Below are 24,719 nucleotides of genomic sequence, written 5' to 3'. Positions count from 1 at the left end.
TACATTTATTATTTTACTCTGTTATTGGCATTATTACATTTGCATTATTTTACTCTATTATTATTTTATGACACTTATTTTACTCTGTTTATTATTATTATTGCATTTATTATTTTACTCTATTATTGGCATTATTACATTTGTATTATTTTACTCTATTTATTATTATTATTATTATTATTATTACATTTATTTTACTCTATTATTATTATTATTATTATTACATTTATTATTTTACTCTATTATTGGCATTATTACATTTGTATTATTTTACTCTATTTATTATTATAATAATAATATTTATTTTACTCTATTATTATTTTACTACATTTATTTTACTCGATTTATTATTATTATTACATTTATTATTTTACTCTATTTATTATTATTATATTTATTTTACTCTATTATTATTTTACTCCTTTTTTTACTCTATTTATTATTATTATTACATTTATTATTTTACTCTATTAATGGGATTTATAGTTCACCTACAATCAAAGAGCATTCTGAACTCCACCAACGATGGAATTGAACCAACCTACTTCTACTTTGATCTGGACCAAACTCTACAAGAATACTCAATATGCCCAAATTTGGACACTGGTGGAGTTTGGGGGAAATAGAATCTTGAGATTTGGGAGTTGTAGTTGCTGGGATTTATAGTTCACCTACTGTCAAAAAGCATTCTGAACCCCACCAACGATGGAATTGAACCAAACTTGGCACACAGTTCTCCCCTGAACAATAGAAAATACTGGAAGGGTTTGGTGGACAGTGTCCTTTGGTTTTGGAGTTGTAGTTCACCTACATCCAAAGATGACTGTGGACTCAAACAATGATGGATCCGGACCAAACTCTACAAGAATACTCTACAATAATGCCCAAATGTCAACACTGGTGGAGTTTGGGGGAAATAGAATCTTGAGATTTGGGAGTTGTAGTTGCTGGGATTTATAGTTCACCTACAGTCAAAGCATTCTGAACGCCACCAATAACAGAATTGGGCCAAACCTCCCACACAGAACCCCCATGTGGGCCACAGCAACGCATGGCAGGGGACGGCTTGTAGATACCAATAAAATTACATTAATTGAGGCATCAGTGGAGTAAATATTCAAAAATATTTATGTGCTGGGACAGCTGTACCAAAGGCTCCAACTTCCTTTTCTTTCTTTGAGTGTTTTCATGTATTTCAAAGTTCCATGCATGTTGCAATAAGGTGGCTTCCCCTGGTTTGCAATTATAGGGCCTATGACCCATCAATCATTGTTAAGTTTGGTTCCGCCCCTTTCCCCAGGGCTCTGTGAGGAGAGGGAGCCATTTTAGGTCAGTTTTGCATTGGAAAGCTTTGGCCCATTGAAAAATCACACTTTCTCAGCCTCAAAGAGAGGTGTCACCACCTAGTTCTGGCTCCTTACATGTCTCCAACCGTTCCTCCAGGAAGGAGATTTGTTCGCTGAGCGAATCGATCCTCTCGAGCTGCTGCAAAGAGTGGACTAGCAATCCCAACGGGTCGATTTGCGTCGTGCCTTCCGGCAGATCCACTTTCAGGAAGGGCGCCATCGCCAGCTGGAATTTCTACCAAAGGAAGAAGGTGCATTGAACATCCCTTCCGTTCTTGGATCCATCTTTTCGGGTTCACAATCGTTCTCCCCAAATGATGTCAACTGAGTAAACATTCTCTCTTGGGGGACGCATGCATGCACTCTTTACTAGGAGGGAGGGAGGGAGGAAGGAAGGAAGGAAGGAAGGAAGGAAGAGAAGAAGGGAAGGAGGGAAGGAAAGGCAAAAGGGAAGATAAAAGGGAACAAGAGGGGGGAAAGAGAAGGAAGAGAGGGAAAGGGAAGGATAAAGGATAGAGAAGGAAAGACAAAAGAGAAGGAGGGAGAAAGGGAGGGAGAAAGAAGGAAGGAAGGAAGAAAGGGTGGAAGGCAAGGATGGAAGGAGAAAGAGAGGAAAGGAAGAAAGAAAGAGAAGGAAGGAAAGACAAAAGGGAGGGAAGGATGAAAGGAGAAAGAGGAAAGGAAGAAGAAAAAGAGAAGGAAGGAAAGACAAAAGGGAGGGAAGGATGAAAGGAAGAAGGAAAGAGAAGGAAGGAAAGACAAAAAGGAGGGAAGGATGAAAGGGAAGGATGGATGGAGAAAGAGGAAAGGAAGAAGGAAAGAAAAGGGAGGGAAGGATGGAAGGAGAAAGTGAGAGGAAAGGAAGAAAGAAAAAGAAGGAAGGAAAGACAAGGGAGGGAAGGATGGAAGGAGAAAGAGAGAGGAAAGGAAGAATGAAAGAAAGGAAAGACAAAAGGTAGGGAAGGATGGAAGGGAAGGATGGAAGGTGAAAGAGAGGAAAGGAAGAAGGAAAGAAAAGGAAGGGAAGGATGAAAGGGGAGGATGGAAGGAGAAAAAGAGGAAAGAGAAGGAAGGAAAGACAAAAGGGAGGGAAGGATGGAAGGAGAAAGAGGAAAGGAGGAAGGAAAGACAAAAGGGAGGGAAGGATGGAAGGAGAAAGAGGAAAGGAAGAAGGAAAGAGAAGGAAGGAAAGACAAAAGGGAGGGAAGGATGGAAGGAGAAAGAGGAGAGGAAGAAGGAAAGAGAAGGAAGGAAACACAAAAGGGAAGGAAGAAGAAAAAGAAACGGGAGGGAGGAAGAAAAGGTTGGAAGGATAAAGGAAAGAGAGAAGGAAGACAAAAGGGAAGGAAAGGGAAAGAAGGAAGGCCAAAAGGGTGGAAGGAAAGGATGGAAGGGGAAAGAGGTGAGGAGGAAGGAAAGGGAGAAGGAATGAAAGATAAAAGGGCGGGAAGGATGAAAGGGAAGGATGGAAGAGAGAGGTAAGGAGGAAGGAAAGAGGAGGAAGGAAAGACAAAAGGGAGGGAAGGATGGAAGGAGAAAGAGAGAGGAAAGAAGGAAGGAAAGACAAGGGAAGGAGGAAGGAAAAAGGGAAGGGAGGAAGGGGAGGATAAAGGAAAGAGAAGGAAGGAAAGATGAAAGGAAGGTAGTGCGAAAGGGTGGAAGGGAAAGGGAAGGAGGAAGGAAGGACAAAATAGAGTAATGGAAGGAGAAAGGGAAGGAAGGAAAAAGAAGGAAGGAAAGAAGAGAATGATGGGTGGAAGGAAGGATAAAAGAAAGAGATAAGGAAGGGGGGGGAAAGGAAAGGAAGGAGAAAGAGGGAGAGAAGGAAGGGAAGGAAGAGAGGAAGGGAGAATGAATGGGTGCATGGGAAGGAGAAGAAGGGAGGGAGGAAAGAGAGAGAAGGAAGGAAAAACACAAGGGAGGGAAGGAGAAAGGGAGAGAAGGAAGTAAGGACGAAAGTGTGGATGGGAAGAAAGAAGGGAGGAGGGAGAAAGGAAGGAGAAAAGGGTGGAAGAGAAGAGGGAGGAAAGAGAGCGAAGGAAAGACAGAATGGTAAGAGAGAGGATGGCCTGAGAAAAGAGCCAATAATGGGTTTGCCCATGCGTGATCTACACTGTATAATTAATGCAGTTTGACTCCACTTTCACTAGGTATTTGATACGGCAGCCCCGGGATTCTCCAATGCATCCAAACCCCATTTTTTTTTCCATTCCTTGAGGAGTATCCACTCACTTCTTCCAAAGCTGCCATCCTTATTTTGAGCTCCTTCACGTCTTCTTGCAACACCGCGTTGGAGTTTTCAGCTGAGCAAATGTAGAGCAAAATTATTATTATTATTACTATTATTATTATTATTATTATTATTATTATTATTATTATTATTATCTATAACCCGCAATAAAACCTGTTTGCAAAAACTATTATACTAAAATGCCAAAGCTAGTGTTACCCTGAAGAGAGTGAGTAGGCCGCAGCCTGTTAAGAGTCATTGGGTCAAAGTTAGTGTTGTCCTGAGGAGAGTGAGTAGGCCTAAGCCTGTTAGTGTTAGTGAGCCAAAGCTAGTGTCACTCTGAGGAGAGTGAGTAGGCCGAAGCCTGTTAGTGTTAGCAGGCCAAAGCTAGTGTTGCCCTGAAGAGAGTGAGTAGGCCGCAGCCTGTTAGAGTCAGTGGCCAAAGCTAGTGTCGCTCTGAGGAGAGTGAATAGGCCAAAGCCTGTTAGTTTTAGTGGGCCGGAGCTAGTGTCGTCTTGAGGAGCGTGAGTAGGCCGAAGCCTGTTAGAGTCAGTGAGCCAAAGTGAGGGTCCTGAGGAGGATGAGTAGGCCAAAGCCTGTTAGTGTTTGCGGGTCAAAGCTAGTGTGGCCCTTAGGAGAGTGAGTAGGCCGAAGCCTGTTAGAGTGAGTGAGCCAGAGCTAGTGTCGTCCTGAAGAGAGTGAGTAGGCCGAAGCCTGTTAAGTGTTGGTTTGCCTCAGTGGGGAAACACCTCAGGAGTGTGAGGTAAACCTCTGTATGAGAGAAGCCTCGTGTGTGAAGCTCCAATGTGTAGGTTGAACTTTGTGTTAAGTAAACCTTGTTCTTGTAAATAGTGCAACCATATTGTTAATAAGCCCACTCGCCCAACAAACTATACATCCCAGGACCTACAACTCCTATTAATCATGTTGAAGCAGTAAAACCGCCTTCAAAGCACCCCTGACAGATGGCCACCCAGACTCTGTTTCAAAGCCTCCAAAGAAGGAGCCTCCACCACACTCCGATGCAGAGAGTTCCCCTGCTAAACACCTCTCATAGTTAAGATATATATTAAATCCCTCGGTACGATATATCCTTAGTTTGGGGATAATACCTTTCTGCATTTAGGTGTATTTTCTTTTGTTTTTATCTTTCAGGGAGATAGAGCAGAATATAAATAAAGCATATTATTATTATTATTATTATTATTATTAATGGTAATAATATATTGTATTTATTTCCCGCCTCTCCTGATATAGAGATTTAAGACCCCCATATGAATTATCTCTCTTTTTTCTTTTTTTTGGCACCCTTCAGTCTCCTCGTCCTCTTTCCTAGCGGGACATTTTTTAGCAGCATCTGCAGAAATGTGGAATTCGAGTGCCGAAAAGCCAGGAAACGACACAATAATAGAAACGGAGCTGGAAAAGAATAGGATTCGAACCCAGCGACAACTCGGGACAGATGCAAACAGGTTTGGTGTTGGGTTTGGGTTGTTGTTGTTGTTGTTTTGACATACTTACCCATTCACGGAGACGGTGCCTGCGGCGGATGCTGTCCCTCAGCGCATTATTACTCACGGTACGAGTTTGAAGTGGCACAGCGCGTACCAAAAGTAATAATGTGCCGCGGGGAGCTGCGGTGTGTCCATCCCCATCCGGGCATCCAAAGACACGTGGCATAATAGTCTTGCATTGGGAAAGGACTTGGAAACTTTGCTTTTGCAACTGCCACAAACTATGGGTGGAGACTTGATGAGATACTCATTGAAAAACTAGAGCAGAATGTGCTGCAGGATGTCCCTCCCGTTTGTGTAGTTTAATACACTTTTTCCGTGTTTTTGTGATAGAACCAATTGGGAAATAATATTTATAACCCTGGGACAGAAATCGTGTTGCATTGTGTTACTTCATATTGCATCATGTTGCATCGTGTTGCATTGTGTTACATCGTGTTACATCATGTCGCATTGTGTTACACTGTGTTGCATCGTGTTACATCATATTGCATTGTGTTGCATCGTGTTCCATCATATTGCATCGTGTTGCATTGTGCTACATCATATTGCATTGTGTTACATTGTGTTGCATCATGTTGCATCATATTGCATCATGCTGTATTGTGTTACATCATAATGCATTGTGTTACATTGTGTTACATTGTGTTGCATCATACTGCATGGTGTTGCATTGCGTTACATCATGTTGCATCCTGTGACTGTGGCCCTGGGAGTGGTAATTACATCATATTGCATCATGTTGCATCATGCTGCATCATGTTACATCATATTGCATTGTGTTACATTGTGTTGCATCATATTGCATTGTGTTACATTGTGTTGCATCATACTGCATCGTGTTGCATTGTGTTACATCATGTTGCATCATGTTACTGTGGCCCTGGGAGTGGTAATTGCATAACATTACATCATGTTGCATCATATTGCATCATGCTGCATCGTGTTACATCATAATGCATTGTGTTACATTGTGTTAAATTGTGTTGCATCATACTGCATCGTGTTGCATTGTGTTACATCATGTTGCATCATGTTGCATCATGTTACTGTGGCCCTGGGAGTGGTAATTACATCACATTGCATTGTGTTACATCATGTTGCATCATATTGCATCACGCTGCATCATGTTGCATCATATTGCATTGTGTTACATTGTGTTGCATCATATTACATTGTGTAGCATCGTGTTGCGTCATGTTACCATGGCCCTGGGAGTAGTAATTACACCAAGTTCTGGGCCTCCTCGCCCAAAAGGTGCCAAACTACAACTCCCAGGATCCCATGGCATTGAACAATGGGGTCCTATCCAAAGATGGATCTAAACCATAGAATGAATGCAGTTTGAACTGCTACGGCTCCATGCTGCTGGATCCTGGGAGTTGTAGTTCGGCACCCTTTGGCCGAGAAGTCAACTTGATGAAACTACAACTCCGCTGATTCCATCTGCATCCATTCAAAAGGCCGGTTAGCACCATGCTCCTGCGTCAGCTGCAGCTGGTGATTTGTAGCTTCGTGCACAGAAGAGAAATCCACCCCAAAATGCTCCAGGTTCCCCAGGACCGTGAAAGTGGGATTGTGCCGCTCTCAGGCGGGCCTTACCCAGAGTGGTGGCAGCAGGAGGGGCATCTGTGGGGAAAGCCTGGCAGGTCTTGCCATCCATCCGAAGCTCGTACCCTTGGTGGCATCCGCAGCGGTGGCTTCCGGCAACATTGAGGCAAAAGTGGCTGCAGCCATGGGTCCTGCCGGCACATTCATCCACATCTAAATGCAAATTATTTTGCCACAAATGTAAGCAAAACGTCAGTAGAGAATGCTGCCATACAGCTGAAAAAAACTCACAGCAACCTAGTGATTTTGGCCACAAAAGTCTTCAACATCACAATATGAGCTGGTATCATTCCTTCCCGGCTTGCGTCACTGAGCCAATTCCCCCTTAACCAAAAGATGCCAAACTACAATTCCCAGGATATATATTTATTTTAAAGGCTGCTTGTATCCCAAAAGCCTGTTATTTTATATTCAAATATTACGGAGGGATTTACCTGTTTGGCAAAATCGTCCGGTCCATCCAGGTGTGCAGGAACACTTATTTAGATATGAACACGTCCCACCATTTTGGCACGGAGGATGGCAGACTGTTAAAAGAGAAGACCCAAATTATAAGACCTGTGTGTGTGTGTGTGTGTGTGTGTTTGTGAACACACACACACACACACACACACACACACACATTAGCTGTACCCACCATGCATTGCTGTGGCCAGTCTTCCCTCCCTCTTTCTCTCCTTCTTTCTCCCTCCTTCCTTTGCTCCCTCTTTCCTTTCTTTCCTTATTTCTTTCCTTCTCTCCTTCCTTCCTTCTCTACCTCTTTCTTTCCTTCACTCCCTCTTTGCTTTCTTTCCTTTTTTCTGTCCTTCTCTTTTTCCTTCCTTCTCTAACTCTTTCTTTCCTTTCCCCTTTTTTGTTTCCTTTCTCTTTCTCTCATTCCTTCCTTCTCTACTTCCTTCCTTCCTTCCTTCCTTCGCTCTTTGCTACCATGCTTCCTTCTCTTTCCTTCTTTCTTTCCCTACTTCTTTCTCTCCTTCCTTCCTTTTACTTTCTTTCTTTCTCCCCTTCCTTCCCTCCCCTTTTTCTGTACCATCATTTAACTTTTTATCATTTAGCTTTTTGGGGTTTTTTAAGTCCTTTCCACTGTTTTTTTTTTGGGGGGGGGCGGCAGTTATGATTGATGGTCACTCATTGGTCTGTTAGGGGTGTAGTGTCCAAATTAGGTGTCAATTAATCCAATGGTTTTTGAGTTCTGTTAATCCCACAAACAAACATTACATTTTTATTGGGTTGTTGTAGGTTTTTTTGGGCTATATGGCCATGGTCTAGAGGCATTCTCTCCTGACGTTTCGCCTGCATCTATGGCAAGCATCCTCAGAGGTCTGAGGATGCTTGCCATAGATGCAGGCGAAACGTCAGGAGAGAATGCCTCTAGACCATGGCCATATAGCCCAAAAAAACCTACAACAACCCAGTGATTCCGGCCATGAAAGCCTTCGACAATACATTTTTATTTATATAGATATTAGCTTGGGTCCCCAACTTTGCCTGAGTTTGAAAAAGGATTTTTTTAATTGTCCAAAATGCATAAGGTTGTGGGTGAACTACAACTCCCATCATGCCAGGTTAACCCCGAAAAACTCCATCAGTATTTAAAAGTTTGTTATGTTGGGCAAGTCTGAAACTCTGTGTCCCTTCTGACCAGAAGCGACTTTGAATTAATAGAAGCACGTTTTGCAAACTGAGTAAAATAATACGGAAATTATATGTTCTCGTCTTATCATGCCTTATCTGGAGCCTATCCTCGGTACTTCATGTTTAAGAAGGATATGGAGACGTTGGAATAAGTTTGGAGTAGGGCATTAAGAGGAAAAGAAACTTGAGTGGGCCGCAAAGTGGACCAGAATGCATGAATATGGGTGCGGATCTCGGAAGTAAATAAAGCAAAAGGGACTTGGCTTGCTTTGAGTTTTCTCAGCTGTCTGGCCATGTTCCAGAAGCATTCTGTCCTGACGTTTCGCCCACATCTATGGCAGGCATCCTCAGAGATTTTGGGGTCTGTTGGAAATGAGGCACAATTCAAAGTGTTGGTTTTAACCTACAAAACCCTATACAGTTCCGGGCTAGATTACCTATCCGAACGTATTCTCCCCTATGAACCATCATAGAATCATAGAATCCAACAGTTGGAAGAGACCTCCTGGGCCATCCAATCCAACCTTATTCTGCCAAGAAGCAGGAATATTGCATTCAAATCACCCCTGACAGATGGCCATCCAGCCTCTGTTTAAAAGCTTCCAAAGAAGGAGCCTCCACCACACTCCGGGGCAGAGAGTTCCACTGCTGAACGGTTCTCACAGTCAGGAAGTTCTTCCTCATGTTCAGATGGAATCTCCTCTCTTGTAGTTTGAAGCCATTGTTTCGCAACCTAGTCTCCAAGGAAGCAGAAAACAAGCTTGCTCACTCCTCCTCCCTGTGGCTTCCTCTCACATATTTATACATGGCTATCATATCTCTTCTCAGCCTTCTCTTCTTCAGGCTAAACATGCCCAGCTCTTTAAGCCGCTCCTCATAGGGCTTGTTCTCCAGACCCTTGATCATTTCAGTCGCCCTCCTCTGGACACATTCCAGCTTGTCAATATCTCTCTGGAATTGTGGTGCCCAGAATTGGACACAATATTCCAGGTGTGGTCTAACCAAAGCGGAATAGAGCATGGGGAGCATTGCTTCCCTAGATCTAGACACTAGGCTCCTATTGATGCAGGCCAAAATCCCATTGGCTTTTTTTCGTGCCACATCACATTCTTGGCTCATGTTTAACTTCCTGTCCACGAGGACTCCAAGATCATTCTCACACGTACTGCTCTCGAGCCAGGCCTCATCGTCCCCCATTCTGTATCTTTGCATTTCGTTTTTTCTGCCTAAGTGGAGTCTCTTGCATTTGTCACTGTTGAACTTCGTTTTGGCCCATCATCTCTCTAATCTGTCAAGATCGTTTTGAATCCTGCTCCTGCCCTCTGGAGTCTTGGCTATCCCTCCCAATTTGGTGTCGTCTGCAAACTTGATGATCATGTCTTCTAGCCCTTCATCCAAGTCATTAATGAAGATCCTGAGCAGGACCGGGCCCAGGACGGAACCGACCTCATGGCACTCCACTCGTCACTTCTTTCCAAGATGAAGAGGAAGCATGATGCAACCCCTAAGAGGGCGTGGTAATGGCTGAGTCTTAACCATGTGAGAGTTATCACAAAGGGGCTGCATCAGTCTGTGTCCCTTACTAATGATCGATGAGCTATATAAGGAGGATTAAAGAATCCATCTTTCTCTCTCCTGTGTGACTCTGTGAGAGTATCCGCCTATGTTGTATGCGACTATTTGATTACTATGATTGTTTGCAAGCACAAGAAAAGTGGATCCGCGTATCCTCACAACCTCTGGGGATGCCTGCCATTGTTGTGGGCGAAACGTCAGTAGAGAATGGTTCTGGAACATAGCCAGACAGTCGGGAAAACTCACAGCAAACCAGTCATTCTGGCCATGAAAACCTTCGACAACACATCAAAAGGGACTTACCAATATTGCAACCAAGCCGATGGGAAACAACTCCCCATTTCCATCTCGGGCAACAAGTGTATATTGGCTGGGAGACTTTCCGATACGCCGGCCGCTGAGAAACCTTATAGGTCGTTCTAGGAATAAATCAAAATAATGGACAGTTCCCTCTCATTTCTAGAAGCCAAACGCAGCCAACGGGTAGGATTTGGGTTACTGTGAGTAAGAGGGGAAACTGAGGCAAAAATAACCTGTACTTGCTGCAAAGTCGATACCCCTGGCACAAAGTGAGGTAGGGTTGGTAGACGGGCTGGATGTGGGAGGTGAGGTAAGACGTAGTGCGGCTTCGTACCTCCACGGAGCAGCCTCTGCGCCTAAGGGAGAAAGGCAGATTTAGGCACCCTAAATCACATGAATTCACATGAATAGGGTGGAACAAATGCAGTTCAATACTGCTTGAACCACCTTTGGCTCCATGCAGTGGGAGTTGTAGCTTCACAAGGTCTTGAGCCTTCTCTGCCCAGGAAGGTGGGCACCAAACTACAAATGGCAGTGTATTGTCGAAGGTTTTCATGGCCGGAATCACAGCGTTATTGTAGGTTTTTTTGGGCTATATGGTCATGGTCTCGAGGCATTCTCTCCTGACGTTTCGCCTGCATCTATGGCAAGTGTCCTCAGAGGTAGTGAGGTCTGTTGGAACTAGGAAAAATGGGTCTATATATCTGTGGAATGACCAGGATGGGACATAGGACTCTTGTCTGCTGGAGCTGGGTGTGAATGTTTCAACTTACCACCTTGATTAGCATTTGATTGCCTGGCAGTGCCTGGGGCAATCTTTTGTTGAGAGGTGATTAGATGCCCTTGTTTGTTTCCTCTCTGTTGTTGTGCTGTTCTAATTTTAGAGTTTTTTAATACTGGTAGCCAGATTTTGTTCATTTTCATGGTTTCCTCCTCTCTGTTGAAATTGTCCACCTGCTTGTGGATTTCAATGGCTTCTCTGTGTAGTCTGACATGGTGGTTGTGAGAGTGGTTCAGCATTTCTGGGTTCTCAAATAAAATGCTGTGTCCAAGTTGGACACATCTAATCACCTCTCAACAAAAGATTCCCCCAGGCTCAGCCAGGCCTTCAAATGCTAATGAAGGTGGTCAGTTGAAACATTCACACCTCGCTCCAGCAGACAAGAGTCCTTTGTCCCACCCTGGTCATTCCACAGATATATAAACCCTTTTTCCTAGTTCCAACAGACCTCACTACCTCTGAGGATGCTTGCCATAGATGCAGGCGAAATGTCAGGAGAGAATGCCTCTAGACCATGACCATATAGCCCGAAAAAACCTCCAACAATCCAGCTACAAACGGCAGCATGGAGTCAGGCAGCAAAGCAGAATCAAACTACATTGAGTCCATCATGTAGACACCACCCATGTACATATGAGGGGTATTCTGGAAATAATTCCCCTGACCCACTTCTATTTAACACAGGGTGCCGAAACTGCACATGTGTAGTGATAGAAGTCTCTATAGGTTATGTGCCAATTTACAGCTCAGAACTGAGAACGGTGTTGATGTGACGGGTGCGAAAGTGGTGTGAGGTTTGAGAATGGACCCAGTGGAATCCAGAGAAGTCACCAAGTTCCTTTACTCGAAAGGCTGTATATCAAAGGAGACGTTCGATGAGATGGAAGAGGTTCATGGTGAGGATTCCCCATCATATGATGGAGTCAAGAACTGGCATCGTTCATTTAAACGTGGTCAGACTATGGTGGAAACAGCTCCAATTCCAGGGCGACCCCACTCTGCTATTGAGGAACACACCATCCACCAAGTGGAGGTCGCCATTTTAGAAAATCACCGCGTAACCATTCTCCACCAAATCCAAAATGTCAAGATGAGTGTGGGGTCCGTGGAAAAAACCACCCAAGATGATCTTCAGATGCATAAGGTATCCGTTCTCTGGGTCCCCTGGCTGCTCACACTCTTCTAGAAGCAGGAACGAGTCCAATACTCTCAGGCTGTCTTGACAATGACATGCCATGGAAACCAGGAGGACTTTGTCAACAGACTCATCACACAGGAGGAAATCTGGGTCCATCACTCTGATCCTGAGACTCAAGTCTAGTTGATGCCATGGAATCATCCTGACTCACCGCCTCCAAAGAAGGCACGTACCCAACTCTCAGTAGGCAAGGTCATGCTCACAGGATTTTGGGGAAAACCAGGAGGACTTTTTCAACAGACTGATCACACAGGTTGAAAGCTGGGTCCATCACTCTGATCCTGAGACTCAAGACCAGTCGATGCTATGGAAGCATCTCTCCATCAGTGCCAACTGTAAACGCCTGCATCTGTAAGAGCATACTGTCTAGATCTAGGGAAGTCATGCTCCCCATGCTCTATTCCGCTTTGGTTAGACCACACCTGGAATATTGTGTCCCATTCTGGGCACCACAATTGAAGAGAGATATTGACGAGCTGGAATGTGTCCAGAGGAGGGCGACTCAAATGATCAAGGGTCTGGAGAACAAGCCCCATGAGGAGTGGCTTAAGGAGCTGGGCATGTTTAGCCTGAAGCAGAGAAGGCTGAGAGGAGACATGATGAGGGCCAGGGATAAATATGTGAGAGGAAGCCACAGGGAGGAGGGAGCGAACTTGGGAAACTAGGACGCAGTGGAGCAATGGCTTCAAACTACAAGAGAGGAGATTCCATCTGAACATGAGGAAGAACTTCCTGACTGAGAGAGCCGTTCAGCAGTGGAACTCTCTGCACCAGAGTGTGGTGGAGGCTCCTTCTTTGGAAGCTTTTAAACAGAGGCTGGATGGCCATCTGTCAGGGGTGATTTGAATGCAATATTCCTGCTTGGTTGTTCTGGATGGCCCATGAGGTGTCTTCCAACTCTTTGATTCTATGATTCTGTGTATTCAAAACAAAACTCCAAATCCAAAAGTACTCCGATTTGAAGGGATGCAAAAGTGGGAAAACCTACCCCGATCTGGAGAAACAGTCCACATCAGACGCCATAAGAATGAGGACATATCCTGCCACGAAGCTGGTGATCATTCTCATTTTCGGGCCTTTTCCTGTGCCTTTTTCTCCCGGCTTCACATAAAAGGAGTGCCCAAGGTGTTGAGGTACACAAGTCCTGCTTGTTGCTGTTCGAGCCTCAAACCTGGAGAAAAGGAAAAATGCAAAATGAATATATTTGCTGGAGGAACAGAGTTTCTGTATGTTTTTAGTATTATTAAATCCTTGTATACAACCTGTATTCTACCGCTTTGGGTCTCGAGCAAGAGAGATAATGGTGATGATGATGATGATAACAATAACAACAACAACAACAACAATAATAATAATCTATATATATATAAATACTCTGTGCATAATTAGTACCTTAAAAACAAAAGAACCAATGAATGAAATGCCGCCAAATTTGGCAACGAAACGCCTCACAACACAAGGAGTGACCATCACTCAAAAAATTATGATTTCGTCATTTGGGAGTTGTAGTTGCTGGGATTTATAGTTCAGCTACAATCAAAGAACATTCTGAACCCCACCAATGATGGAATTGAACCATACTTGGCACACAGGACTCCCATGACCAACAGTATATACTGGAAGGGTTTGGTGGGCATTGACCTTGAGTTTGGGAGTTGTAGTTCACCTACATCCAGAGAGCACGGTGGACTCAAACAATGATGGATCTGGACCAAACTTGGCACAAGCACTCAATACGCCCAAATATGAACACTGGTGGAGTTTGGGGTAAATAGACCTTGACATTTGGGAGTTGTAGTCGCTGGGATTCACAAGGAGAGAAGGAGAGGAAAGAAAGAGAGAAGGAAAAAAAGTGAAAGAAGGAAGGAAAGTGAGAGGGAAGGAAGGAGAGAAGGAATGAAAGAGGGGGGGGAGGGAAGGAAGGAAAGAGAGAAGGAAGGATGGAACCAAAGAGTAAAGGAAGCGAAGGAAGAAACAAGTAGAGAAGAAGGAAGAAGGGAAGGAAAAAAAGGGAAGGAAGGAAAGAAGGAGGGAAGGAAGGAGAGAAAGAGGGAGGGAGGGAAGGAGAGAAAGGAAGAAGGAGAAAAAGAGGGAGGGAAGGTTGGCCACAGCAACGCATGGCGGGTACAGCTAGTAATAATATATTTCATAGACATAGGCCAAACTGCTTTGGGTCTCGATCAAAAGTGAAAAGTAAGATGATGATGATGATGATGATGATGATGATGATGATGATGATGATATATTTCATACACATAGGCCAAACTGCTTTGGGTCTCGATCAAGAGAGAAAAGTATGATGATGATGATGATGATGATGATGATGATGATAATACATTTAGAGGAGTTGTAGTTCACCTACACAGATGCGCACTATGTACCCGAATAACAATATATCTGGACCAAACTTGGCATACAGACCCAATATACCCAAATTTGAATACTGGTAGGTTTTGAAGGGAATTGGCCTGGACACTTTGGAGTTGTAGGTACTGGGATTTATAGTTCGCCTGCAATCAATGAGCACTGAACTCCACCAAAGATGGAATTGGACCAAACTTGGCACACAGAGCCCCCATGAGCAGCAAAACATACCAGAGGTCTTTAGGGAAAATTCAGCTTGTGGGAGTTGTAGTTCACCTACATCCAGAGCACACTATGTACCCAAATAGCAATGTATCTGGACCAAACTTGGCATACAGACCCAATATGCCCAAATTTGAATCCTGGTGGGTTTTGAAGGGAATTGGCCTGGACACTTTGGAGTTGTAGGTACTGGGATGTATAGTTCATCTGCAATCTAAGAGCACTCTGAACTCCACCAATGATGGAATTGGACCAAACTTGGCACACAGAGCCCCCATGAGCAGCAAAACATACCAGAGGTCTTTAGGGAAAATTCAGCTTGTGGGAGTTGTAGTTCACCTATATCCAGAGAGCACTGTGAAGCCAAACAATGATGGATCTGGACCAAACTTGGCATGAAGACCCAATATGCCCAGATTTGAATCCTGGTGGGTTTTGAAGGGAATTGGCCTGGACACTTTGGAGTTGTAGGTACTGGGATTTATAGTTCGCCTGCAATCAATTAGCACTCTGAACTCCACCAAAGATGGAATTGGAACAAACTTGGCGCACAGAGCTCCCATGACCAGCAAAACATACCAGAGGTCTTTGGGGAAAATTCACCTTGATTTGGGGGAGTTGTAGTTCACCTACATCCAGAGTGCACTATGAACCCAAACAACTATGGATCTGGACCAAACTTGGCACACATACGTGATATGCCGAAATTTGATTTGGGAGGGGAACTGACCTTCCATATCTAACCAACATCAAAGTTATATATTAACCAGGAGAGATTTTTAAGTGTTTGACACAAACACGCAAGTGAAGTGTTGTGTTGAAATCCAAAAAGCACCCTTGACCCTCTCAAACACTTTCAGAACAGTCACTGGCATTATATTCCCAAATGGAACCAAAAAATACACGATGTTTGAAACTATTTTGGAGAACGATTTTCAAGTGTCAAGAGGTCTTATGCCCAACTCAAAAGGAGAGCAAATACAAGTATTGGCATCCATTTGACCAATCAGCAAGTCTGAAAATTTTCCAGCATCTCCAGTTTCAAATCATGAGGTTATATATAGAATTGGGTTGCTGTGGGTTTTCCGGGATTTTTGGCCATGTTCCAGAAGCATTCTCTCCTGACGTTACACCCACATCTATGGCAGGCATCCTTAGAGGTTGTGAGGTCTGTTGGAAACTAGGCAAGTGGGGTTTGTATATATCTGTGGAATGATGTCCAGGGTGGGAGAAAGAACTCTTGTCTGTTGGAGGCAAGTGTGAATGCTGCAATTGGCCATCTTGATTAGCATTTAATGGCCTTGTAGCTTCAAAGCATGGTTGATTGCTGCCAATTGCAATGTTCACCCTTGCCTCCAACAGACAAGAGTTCTTTCTCCCACCCTGGACATTATTCCACAGTGATATATATATATATAAACCCCACTTGCCTTGTTTCCAACAGACTTCTATGGAGATACCCTCACTGATTGACTTTGCAGCGACCAGGCTATTCAATGCGAATCAAGGTGGCCAATTGCAACATTCATACTTGCTTCAAGTGGACAAGAGTTCTTTCTCCCACCCTGGACATTTCACAAATATATAAACCACATTTTCCTATATAAACCCCATTTTCCTAGAACATGGCCGTATATCCCCCCCAAAAAACGACAACCACCCAGTGTTTGGATTCACAGTTCTCTCTGGATGTAGGTGAACTACAACTCTCACAAATCAAGGTGAATTTCCGCCAAAGATCTCCAGTATTTCTCACAGGTCATGGGGGCTCTGTGTGCCAAGTTTGGTCCAATTCCATCTTTGGTGGAGTTCAGAGTGCTCACCGATTGCAAGCAAACTATAAATCCCTGCAACTACAACTCCTAAATGCCAAGGTCTATTTTCCCCAAACTACACCAGTGCTGGTCATGGGGGGGGGGGGGGGGGAGGTCACAAGAGGGGTGCCAGAGGGGTCACCAAAGACCATCAGAAATAAAATTTTCTGTTGGTCATGGGGGTTCTGTGTGGGCCCAAGTCTATCATTGGTGGGGTTCAGAATGCTCTTTGATTGTAGGTGAACTATAAATCCCTGCAACTACAACTCCCAAATGTCAAGGTCTATTTTCCCCAAACTCCACCAGTGTTCACATTTGGGCATATTGAGTATTCATGCCAAGTTTGGTTATGGTTTGAGTCCACAGTGCTCTCTGGATATAGGTGAACTACAACTCCCAAACTCAAGGTCAATGCCCACCAAATCCTTCTAGTGTTTTCTGTTAGTCATGGGAGTCCTGTGTGCCACGTTTGGTTCAATTCCATCATTGGTGAAGTTCAGAGTGCTCATTAATTGCAGGTGAACTACAAATCCCAATATAAATGACTTCCTGGTGCTTTTTTTGGTGGGGGGGGGGCACATCTACACTGTTGAATTAAAGCAGTTTGAAACCACTTTAGCTGCCAAGGCTGAATGCTATGGAAACCTGGGGGTTGTAGTTTGATGAGGCAGCAGCACCCAGGTAAAAGGCCTTGTCGAACAACAACTCCCAGGAAACCATAATATTAAGCCAAGTGGTGACAAGCTGAATGAATTCTAAATGCACCCAGGAGAAGTCTATGGATCTTGTAAAACTACAGCTCCCAGGATTCCACAGTATTAAGCAAAGTGGTTTCAAATTGCATTAATTCTACAATGTAGATGCACCCCACATTGCTTACATAGCGATGTTCCCCATTTTGGAAAGCATGTTTCCCATTAGCCTAGCCATGTTTTCGCTTAGGCAACGGCGCTGTTTGTTGGAATGTGGGAACAAGACGTCGGATTGAACCGCCGGAACGTCGTTATCTGCCCACAAAACAGAACTTCATTAATTGCCAAGGCATGGAAAGCATAAAAACTGTGGTGGGAACCAAATACGGTTCCAACAAACAGCGGCACGGAGAGGAATGTATTGTATAGCCAGCCTCTGCAAACCCCCAAATTCTGCACCCATGGGTTCAGCCGTCGCTTGAAAATGTTTTGGTTTGTTTTAAAATGCCAAAAGGGGACCGTGGTTTTGCCATTTTATATCACTCTAAATAATACACCACTCTTTGATATCCACAAAGGTTCTGGGTATCAAACCGCAGTGGATACCGAGGTCCCATTGAAATGCCTTTTGGTATCAGTGTGTTGTTGGAGGCTTTCATGGCCGGAATCAATGGGTTGCTAGGAGTTTTCCGGGCTGTCTAGCCATGTTCCAGAAGCATTCTCTTCTGACATTTCATCCACATCTATAACAGGCATCCTCAGAGGTTGGGCGGTCTGTTGGAAACTAGGAAAATGGGCTTTATATATAGCATTCTCTTCTGACATTTCGCCCACATCTATGGCAGATATCCTCAGAGGTTGGGAGGTGCCTCACACGGGTCAAAAGAAGTATCCATACCATCATCCTCATCATCCCACTTTTATCACTTGATTGACACCCAATGTGTCTCACATTTCAAACATATACAAGTCAAAATCTACAACCTGTAAAGATTAAAATGGAATTCACATGTTAGAATGATGATGATGATGATGATGATGATTATTATTATTATTATCACCTCTCAACAAAAGTTTGCTCCAGGCACTGTCAGGCCATTATATGCTAATCAAGGTGGTCAGTTGAAACATTCACACCTAGCTCCAGCAGACAAGAGTCCTTTGTCCCACCCTGGTCATTCCACAGATATATAAACCCTTTTTCCTAGTTCCAACAGACCTCACTACCTCTGAGGATGCTTAACATAGATGCAGGCAAAACGTCAGGAGATAATGTCTCTAGACCATGGTCATATAGCCCGAAAAAAACTACAACAACCCTGTGATTCCGGACATGAAAGCCTTCAGCAATCCAAATACCCCAGTTCTTGTGGGTTTTTTCGGGCTATATGGCCATGTTCTAGAGGCATTTCTCCTGACGTTTCGCCTCAGAGATGAGGTCTGTTGGAACTGAGGAAAAAGGGGTTCCAACAGACCTCATCTCTGAGGAAGCTTGCCATAGATGCAGGCGAAACGTCAGGAGAAATGCCTCTAGAACATGGCCATATAGCCCGAAAAAAACCCACAAGAACTGAGTGATTCCAGCCATGAAAGCCGTCGACAATACATTAAATCCAAACTTGGACCAAACTTGGCACACAGACCTGATATACTGAAATTTGATTACGGGGGGGGGGGGGGGGGGGGGAGGGGGGGTTGGGGAAAATGGAGCTTCCTTTCTGGGAATTGTAGTTCACCCACAACCAGGGAAACTGTGACCTCCACCAATGATGGACCTGGTCCAAGCTTGGCACACAGAACCCCCATGATTAACTCAACCTACTGGAGGGCTTTGAGGGGACTGACCCACCATAGTGAGAGTTGTAGTTCAGGAAAACTCACAGCAACCCAGTGAAAAGGGGTTGCTCACTCAATATTTTGGATCCAAACCCAAAGCAATCCAAATGGCAACCTTTTTCCTTGCAGCCACCAGGTGGAGACAGACCTTTCTCCCTTTTGATCAGATGGTTTCCCAAAGTCGCTTTTCCACCTCGGCTGCACATGGAAGGGTTTGTTTATTTACAAATATATACATATTTATCTCAAAACAAACTTTTAAAAGTGTCTCCCTCGATGTAACAAGAACTAATAGGTAAGTATATAACGAGAGAGAGAGACATAAACCACAGAATCCTTTTCTCTCCCCTTTTCCTTTCTTCTCTGCCTTTGTTTTACGCACAGACTTTTACGCACGGGTCTCCCTCCCTTCCCTTCCCTTCAATTCGCTTATTTACCGATTTGCAGGACGAATTTCTCTAGAGATTTTACAAAAACCCTCTCCTCTTTTATGCTGACCAAAATTGGGCTCCTTTTACTGTTTTTTTCAATTGCAAAACAGCTCAAACAAGAGGGAGTTTTTGGCTGCGTAAAAGCGCACGCCTTTTTGCTCCTTTCCCAAAAAGCCTTGCCTCTCTGCTCCTCTATCTCATGATCTGGCTTCAGTTAAATGATATATACATCCTTATTATTTCTAGTTAAGAGTCTCTTCCTTTTGGCAAACGTGTCTACTCACTTTTCCTCTGGAAAGGGATGCAGTTTGGGTGGCTTGGATGAAGGAATGGATGGAGGGAAAGAGTCCAAAGAGAGAAAGGAAATAAACCCTTCCTAGAGGAACCAACCACTCTCTTGTTTCCTCTTTGCTATCAGTCTTCCCTTTCAACCTCCCAGGGTTAATAATAACAGCCAGAGATGTTTTTGAATATATATATATATATATATATATATATCAAATTAAATACTCGACATCTCTCTGTATTTCCTGGCTTCGCCTTATAGGAAATGATGAGGCAGCTCTCAGCAAGTTTGGAAAGAAACTGGCACCTTTTTGGCAAAGATAAAAGGGAGAAAAGAAATTGCATTTAATTTTGGGGACCGCAATCCCTCACGAGAAATAAGTTTTAATTCATTCTAATCCTGCCCCTTGCAGGTTGGTGGATGCTGGGATATTTATTTATTTATTTATTATGGTCGCTTATACCCCACCCTTCTCACCCCCGGGGGGGGGGGGGGGGGACTCAGGGCGGCTTACACGAGCAAGGCACAATGCCCGCATTACATGACAACAAAAACATAACATCAGTAACGGCAGCAATTATAGCAATGATAACAATTAACATAAACAATCATTATTATCGGCAAAACAGCCATAAAACCCGTAAAAGCAATTAAAATAATAAAAGCAATACAAACCTCATTGCTGGTCAGCGTTTAACAGACTCATAGTTTAGGTTCTACTTTCCGCACATTATCGGTCCTATCCATCTGGTTTCCATATCTAATTGTCAGGATGCCCAAAGGCCTGGTCCCATAGCCACGTCTTTACCTTCCTCCTGAAGGCAAGGAGGGATGTTGATGCCCTGATTTCCCCTGGGAGTGAGTTCCACAGGTGGGGGCCACCACTGAGAAGGCCCTGCTCCTCGTCCCCACCAGCCTCACTTGTGATAGCGATGGGGTCGAGAGCAGGGCCTCCCCATATGATCTCAAATTCCGGGGTGGGACGTAGAGGGAGATACATTCGGACAGATATGCTGGACCGGAACCATACAGGGGTATTCAGTGGATGTGGTCTCCAATGGCGTTTGAGTGCATGGATGATAATAATTTATTATTATTATTATTAATAAACTTTATTTGTACCCCGCTAGCATCTCCCGAAGGACTCGATGCGGCTTACAAAGGCCAAGGCCTCAACACAACAACAGCAAACAATAACAATACAATACAAAGCAAAAATTAAAACATAAGCAATGACAAAAACATTACACTATTAGGTTCTTGTGGGTTTTTTCGGGCTATAGGGCCATGTTCTAGAGGCATTTCTCCTGACATTTCACCTGCATCTATGGCAAGCATCCTCACTACCTCTGAGGATGCTTGCCATAGATGCAGGCGAAACGTCGGGAGAAATGCCTCTAGAACAGTGGTTCTCAACCTTGTTCATGCCGCAACCCCTTAATACAGTTCCTCATGTTGTGGTGACCCCAAGCATGAAATTATTTTTGTTGTTACTTCATAACTGTAATGCTGCTACTGTTATGAATCGTAATGTAAATATCTGATATGCTGGATGTATTTTCATTGACTGGATCAAATTTGGCACAAATACCCAAATTTGAATACTGGTGGGGTTGGGGAGAGGGTTGATTTTGTCATTTGGGAGTTGTAGTTTCTGGGACCTACAATCAAAGAGCATTCTGAACTCTACCAATGATGGAATTGAAACAAACCTGGCACACAGAACTCACATGACCAACAGAAAATAATGGAAGGGTTTGGTGGGCATTGACCTTGGGTTTTGGAGTTGTAGTTCACCTACATCCAGAGAGCTTTGTGGACTCAAACAATGATGGATCAGACCCAAGCTTGGCACGGATCCACAATATGCCCAAATGTGAACAATGGTGGAGTTTTTGGGGAAAATAAACCTTGACGGTAGTTATAGTTGCTGGGATTTATAGTTCACCTACAATTAAAAAGCATTCTGAACCCCACCAATGATACTACTGGGCCAAACTTCCCACACACAACCCCATGACCAACAGAAAATACTGTGTTTTCTGATGGTCTTTGGCGACCCCCCTGACACCCCCTTGCGACCCCCCCAGGGGTCCCGACCCCCAGGTTGAGAAATGCTGCTCTAGAACATGGCCCTATAGCCCAAAAAACCCCACAAGAACCTAGTGATTCCAGCCATGAAAGCCTTCGACAATACATTACACTATTACACATTAAAAACAGGCTGGGCCAATAATGGGTAGAGGTTAAAAAGTGCTGGATGTGACGGTGGTATGTTGGGATTCTGGGCAAGTGCAATGTGCAGAGAGTCTTAACTCTAATAAAGTGCTTCTGGGACATGGTGCTGGAGGTTATCCTATTCTGGGAAGGCACATCTGAATAGCCAGGTCTTCAAGTTCTTCCTAAAGCAGTGTTTCTCAACCTGGGGGTTGGGACCCCTGAGGGGGGTCACGAGGGGGTATCAGAGGGGTCACCAAAGACAATAAAAAAACACAATATTTTCTGTTGGTCATGGGGATTATATGTGGGAAGTTTGGCCAAATTCTATCGTTGACAGAATTCAGAATGCTCTTTCATTGTAAGTGAACTATAAATCCCAGCAACAACCAACTCCCAAATGTCAAGGTCTATTTTCCCCAAACTCAACCAGTGTTCACATTTGGGCATATTGAGTATCCATGCCAAGTTTGATCCAGATCCATCATTGTTTGTGTCCACAGTGCTATCTGGATGCAGATGAACTACAACTCCAAAACTCAAGGTCAATGCCTACCAAACACTTCCAGTATTTTCTCTTGGTCATGGGAGTTCTGTGCACCAAATTTCATTCAGTTCCATTCTTGATGGGGTTCAGAATGCTCATTGATTGTAGGTGAACTATAAATCCCAGGAACTACAACTCCCAAATGACAAAATCAATTCTCCCTCCAACCCCACCAGTATTGAAATTTGGCATATTGGGTAAGGAAAGGAAAAGTTTTCCCCTGACATTAAGTCCAGTCATGTCCAACTCTGGGGGTTGGTGCTCAATTTCTAGGCCAAAGAGCTGGTGTTGTCCATAGACACCTCCAAGGCCAACATGACTGCATGGAGCTCCATTATTGGGTATTTGTGCCAAATTTGGTCCAGTGAATGAAAATACATCCTGCATTTCAGATACTTTCATTATGATTCATAACAGGAGCACAATTACCGTTAGGAAGTAGCAATGATAATAATTTTATGGTTGGGGGTCACCACAACATGAGGCGCTGTATTAAGGGGTCGTGGCATTAGGAAGGTCGAGAACCACTGTCCTAAAGACTGCCAACGTGGGTGCTAGTCTAACGTCTTTGGGGAGGGTGTTCCAGAGTCGGGGGGCAACCACAGAGAAGGCCCTGTCCCTCGTCCCCACCAAACGCGGCTGCGACGCAGGTGGAATCGCGAGCAGGGCCTCTCCAGATGAACGAAGGGAGCGCATGGGTTCATAAACGGAGATGCGGTCACGCAGGTAGGAAGGTCCCAAACCATTCAGGGCTTTGTAGGTAAGCACCTGCACCTTGAATTGGGCTTGGTAGGTAAACGGCAGCCAGTGGAACTCCTTGAACAGGAGGGTTTAATAATGTATTGTCGAAGGCTTTCATGGCCGGAATCACTGGGTTGTTGTAGATTTTTCCGGACTATATGGCCATGTTCTGGAGGCATTTTCTCCTGACATTTCGCCTGCATCTATGGCAAGCATCCTCAGAGGTAGTGAGGTCTGTTTATATATCCACAGATATATAAACCCATTTTCCTACTTCCAACAGACCTCACTACCTCTGAGGATGCTTGTCATAGATGCAGGCGAAACGTCAGGAGAGAATGCCTCTAGACCATGGCCATATAGCCCGAAAAAACCTACAACAACCCACACTTTTAGCAACGACCGAGGCCTTGAAAAGCCCATTTCCTGCCCCCTCTACTGAGAATTGCCCATTAGTTTGTTCCAGGGTGGGACAAAAGAATCTAATCACCTCTCAACAAAAGATTGCTCCAGGCACTTCCAGGCCATCAAATGCTAATCAAGGTGGTCAGTTGAAACATTCACCCATAGCTCACTACCTCTGAAGATGCTTGCCATAGATGCAGGTGAAACATCAGGAGAAAATGCCTCCAGAACATGGCCATATACCCCGGAAAAACCTACAACAACCCAATAATAATAATAATAATAATAATAATAATAATTCATTGATTCAGATGATTCATTGGATCTTGTGCCACAAATACCATCTGCCTGCAACAAAGAACTGGTGGGACCACAACCATTGGAGACCACATCCACTGCATATCCCAGCATCCACCAACCTGCAAAGGGGCAGGATTAGAATGAATTAAAACTTATTTCTCGTGAGGGATTGCGGTCCCCAAACTTAACTTCTTTTCTGTATTGGATCACACGTCGGACACTTCCCAAATGTCTAGAACTGGGTGATGTATGGGCGAATAATGCATGCAGATCCCAGCAAGGTGGCCTTCTGCAGCTGGCAGATGGTAATCTTGTCAGTGCCTATTGTGTTTAAGTGCAGGCCAAGGTCTTTAGGCACTGCACCCAGTGTGCCCATCACCACTGGGACCACCTTTACAGGGAATGAACACTTCAAGCTACTCTGGGACTTCCGAATTCAAACAGAGTTCTGGAGCACAATATTCCTGACTTCATGACCATGTTAAAAAACAAAGTATGGATTGTCGATGTCGCAATCTGAGGCAACAGCAGGATTGCAGAGAAACAACTGGAAAAGTTGTCACAATATGAGGATTTAAAGATCGAACTGCAAAGACTTTGGCACAAGCCAGTCAAGGTTGTCTCAGTGGTGATTGGCACACTGGGTGCAGTGCCTAAAGACCTTGGCCTGCACT

At 44.2% G+C, this 24,719-nt stretch overlaps 1 protein-coding gene across 2 annotated transcripts in view; it reads right to left on the bottom strand.

The window, feature by feature from the left end:
* EGFL7 (EGF like domain multiple 7) overlaps positions 1-24,719 on the bottom strand; it is a 29,947-nt gene that overhangs the window by 1,209 nt on the left and 4,019 nt on the right. The window contains exons 1-8 of one of the 2 annotated variants that reach the window (XM_060757484.2): positions 19,834-19,945; positions 13,179-13,361; positions 10,445-10,567; positions 10,215-10,330; positions 7,136-7,228; positions 6,693-6,854; positions 3,579-3,649; positions 1,422-1,581 (exon numbers count right to left, since the gene is read on the bottom strand). In XM_060757484.2, coding sequence (XP_060613467.2) covers positions 1,422-1,581; positions 3,579-3,649; positions 6,693-6,854; positions 7,136-7,228; positions 10,215-10,330; positions 10,445-10,567; positions 13,179-13,258 — 805 coding nt within the window. In that variant the 5' untranslated portion in view covers positions 13,259-13,361; positions 19,834-19,945. Of the gene's footprint in view, positions 1-1,421; positions 1,582-3,578; positions 3,650-6,692; positions 6,855-7,135; positions 7,229-10,214; positions 10,331-10,444; positions 10,568-13,178; positions 13,362-19,833; positions 19,946-24,719 lie in introns of those variants that run through there. The other variant, XM_060757483.2, reaches the window with a different exon arrangement.

Source organism: Anolis sagrei, chromosome 11 (genome assembly GCF_037176765.1).
Source record: "Anolis sagrei isolate rAnoSag1 chromosome 11, rAnoSag1.mat, whole genome shotgun sequence".
Classification (NCBI taxonomy): domain Eukaryota; kingdom Metazoa; phylum Chordata; class Lepidosauria; order Squamata; family Dactyloidae; genus Anolis; species Anolis sagrei.
The sequence above is the reverse complement of the archived record's forward strand: the minus strand, read 5'-3'. Positions and strand labels throughout refer to the sequence as shown.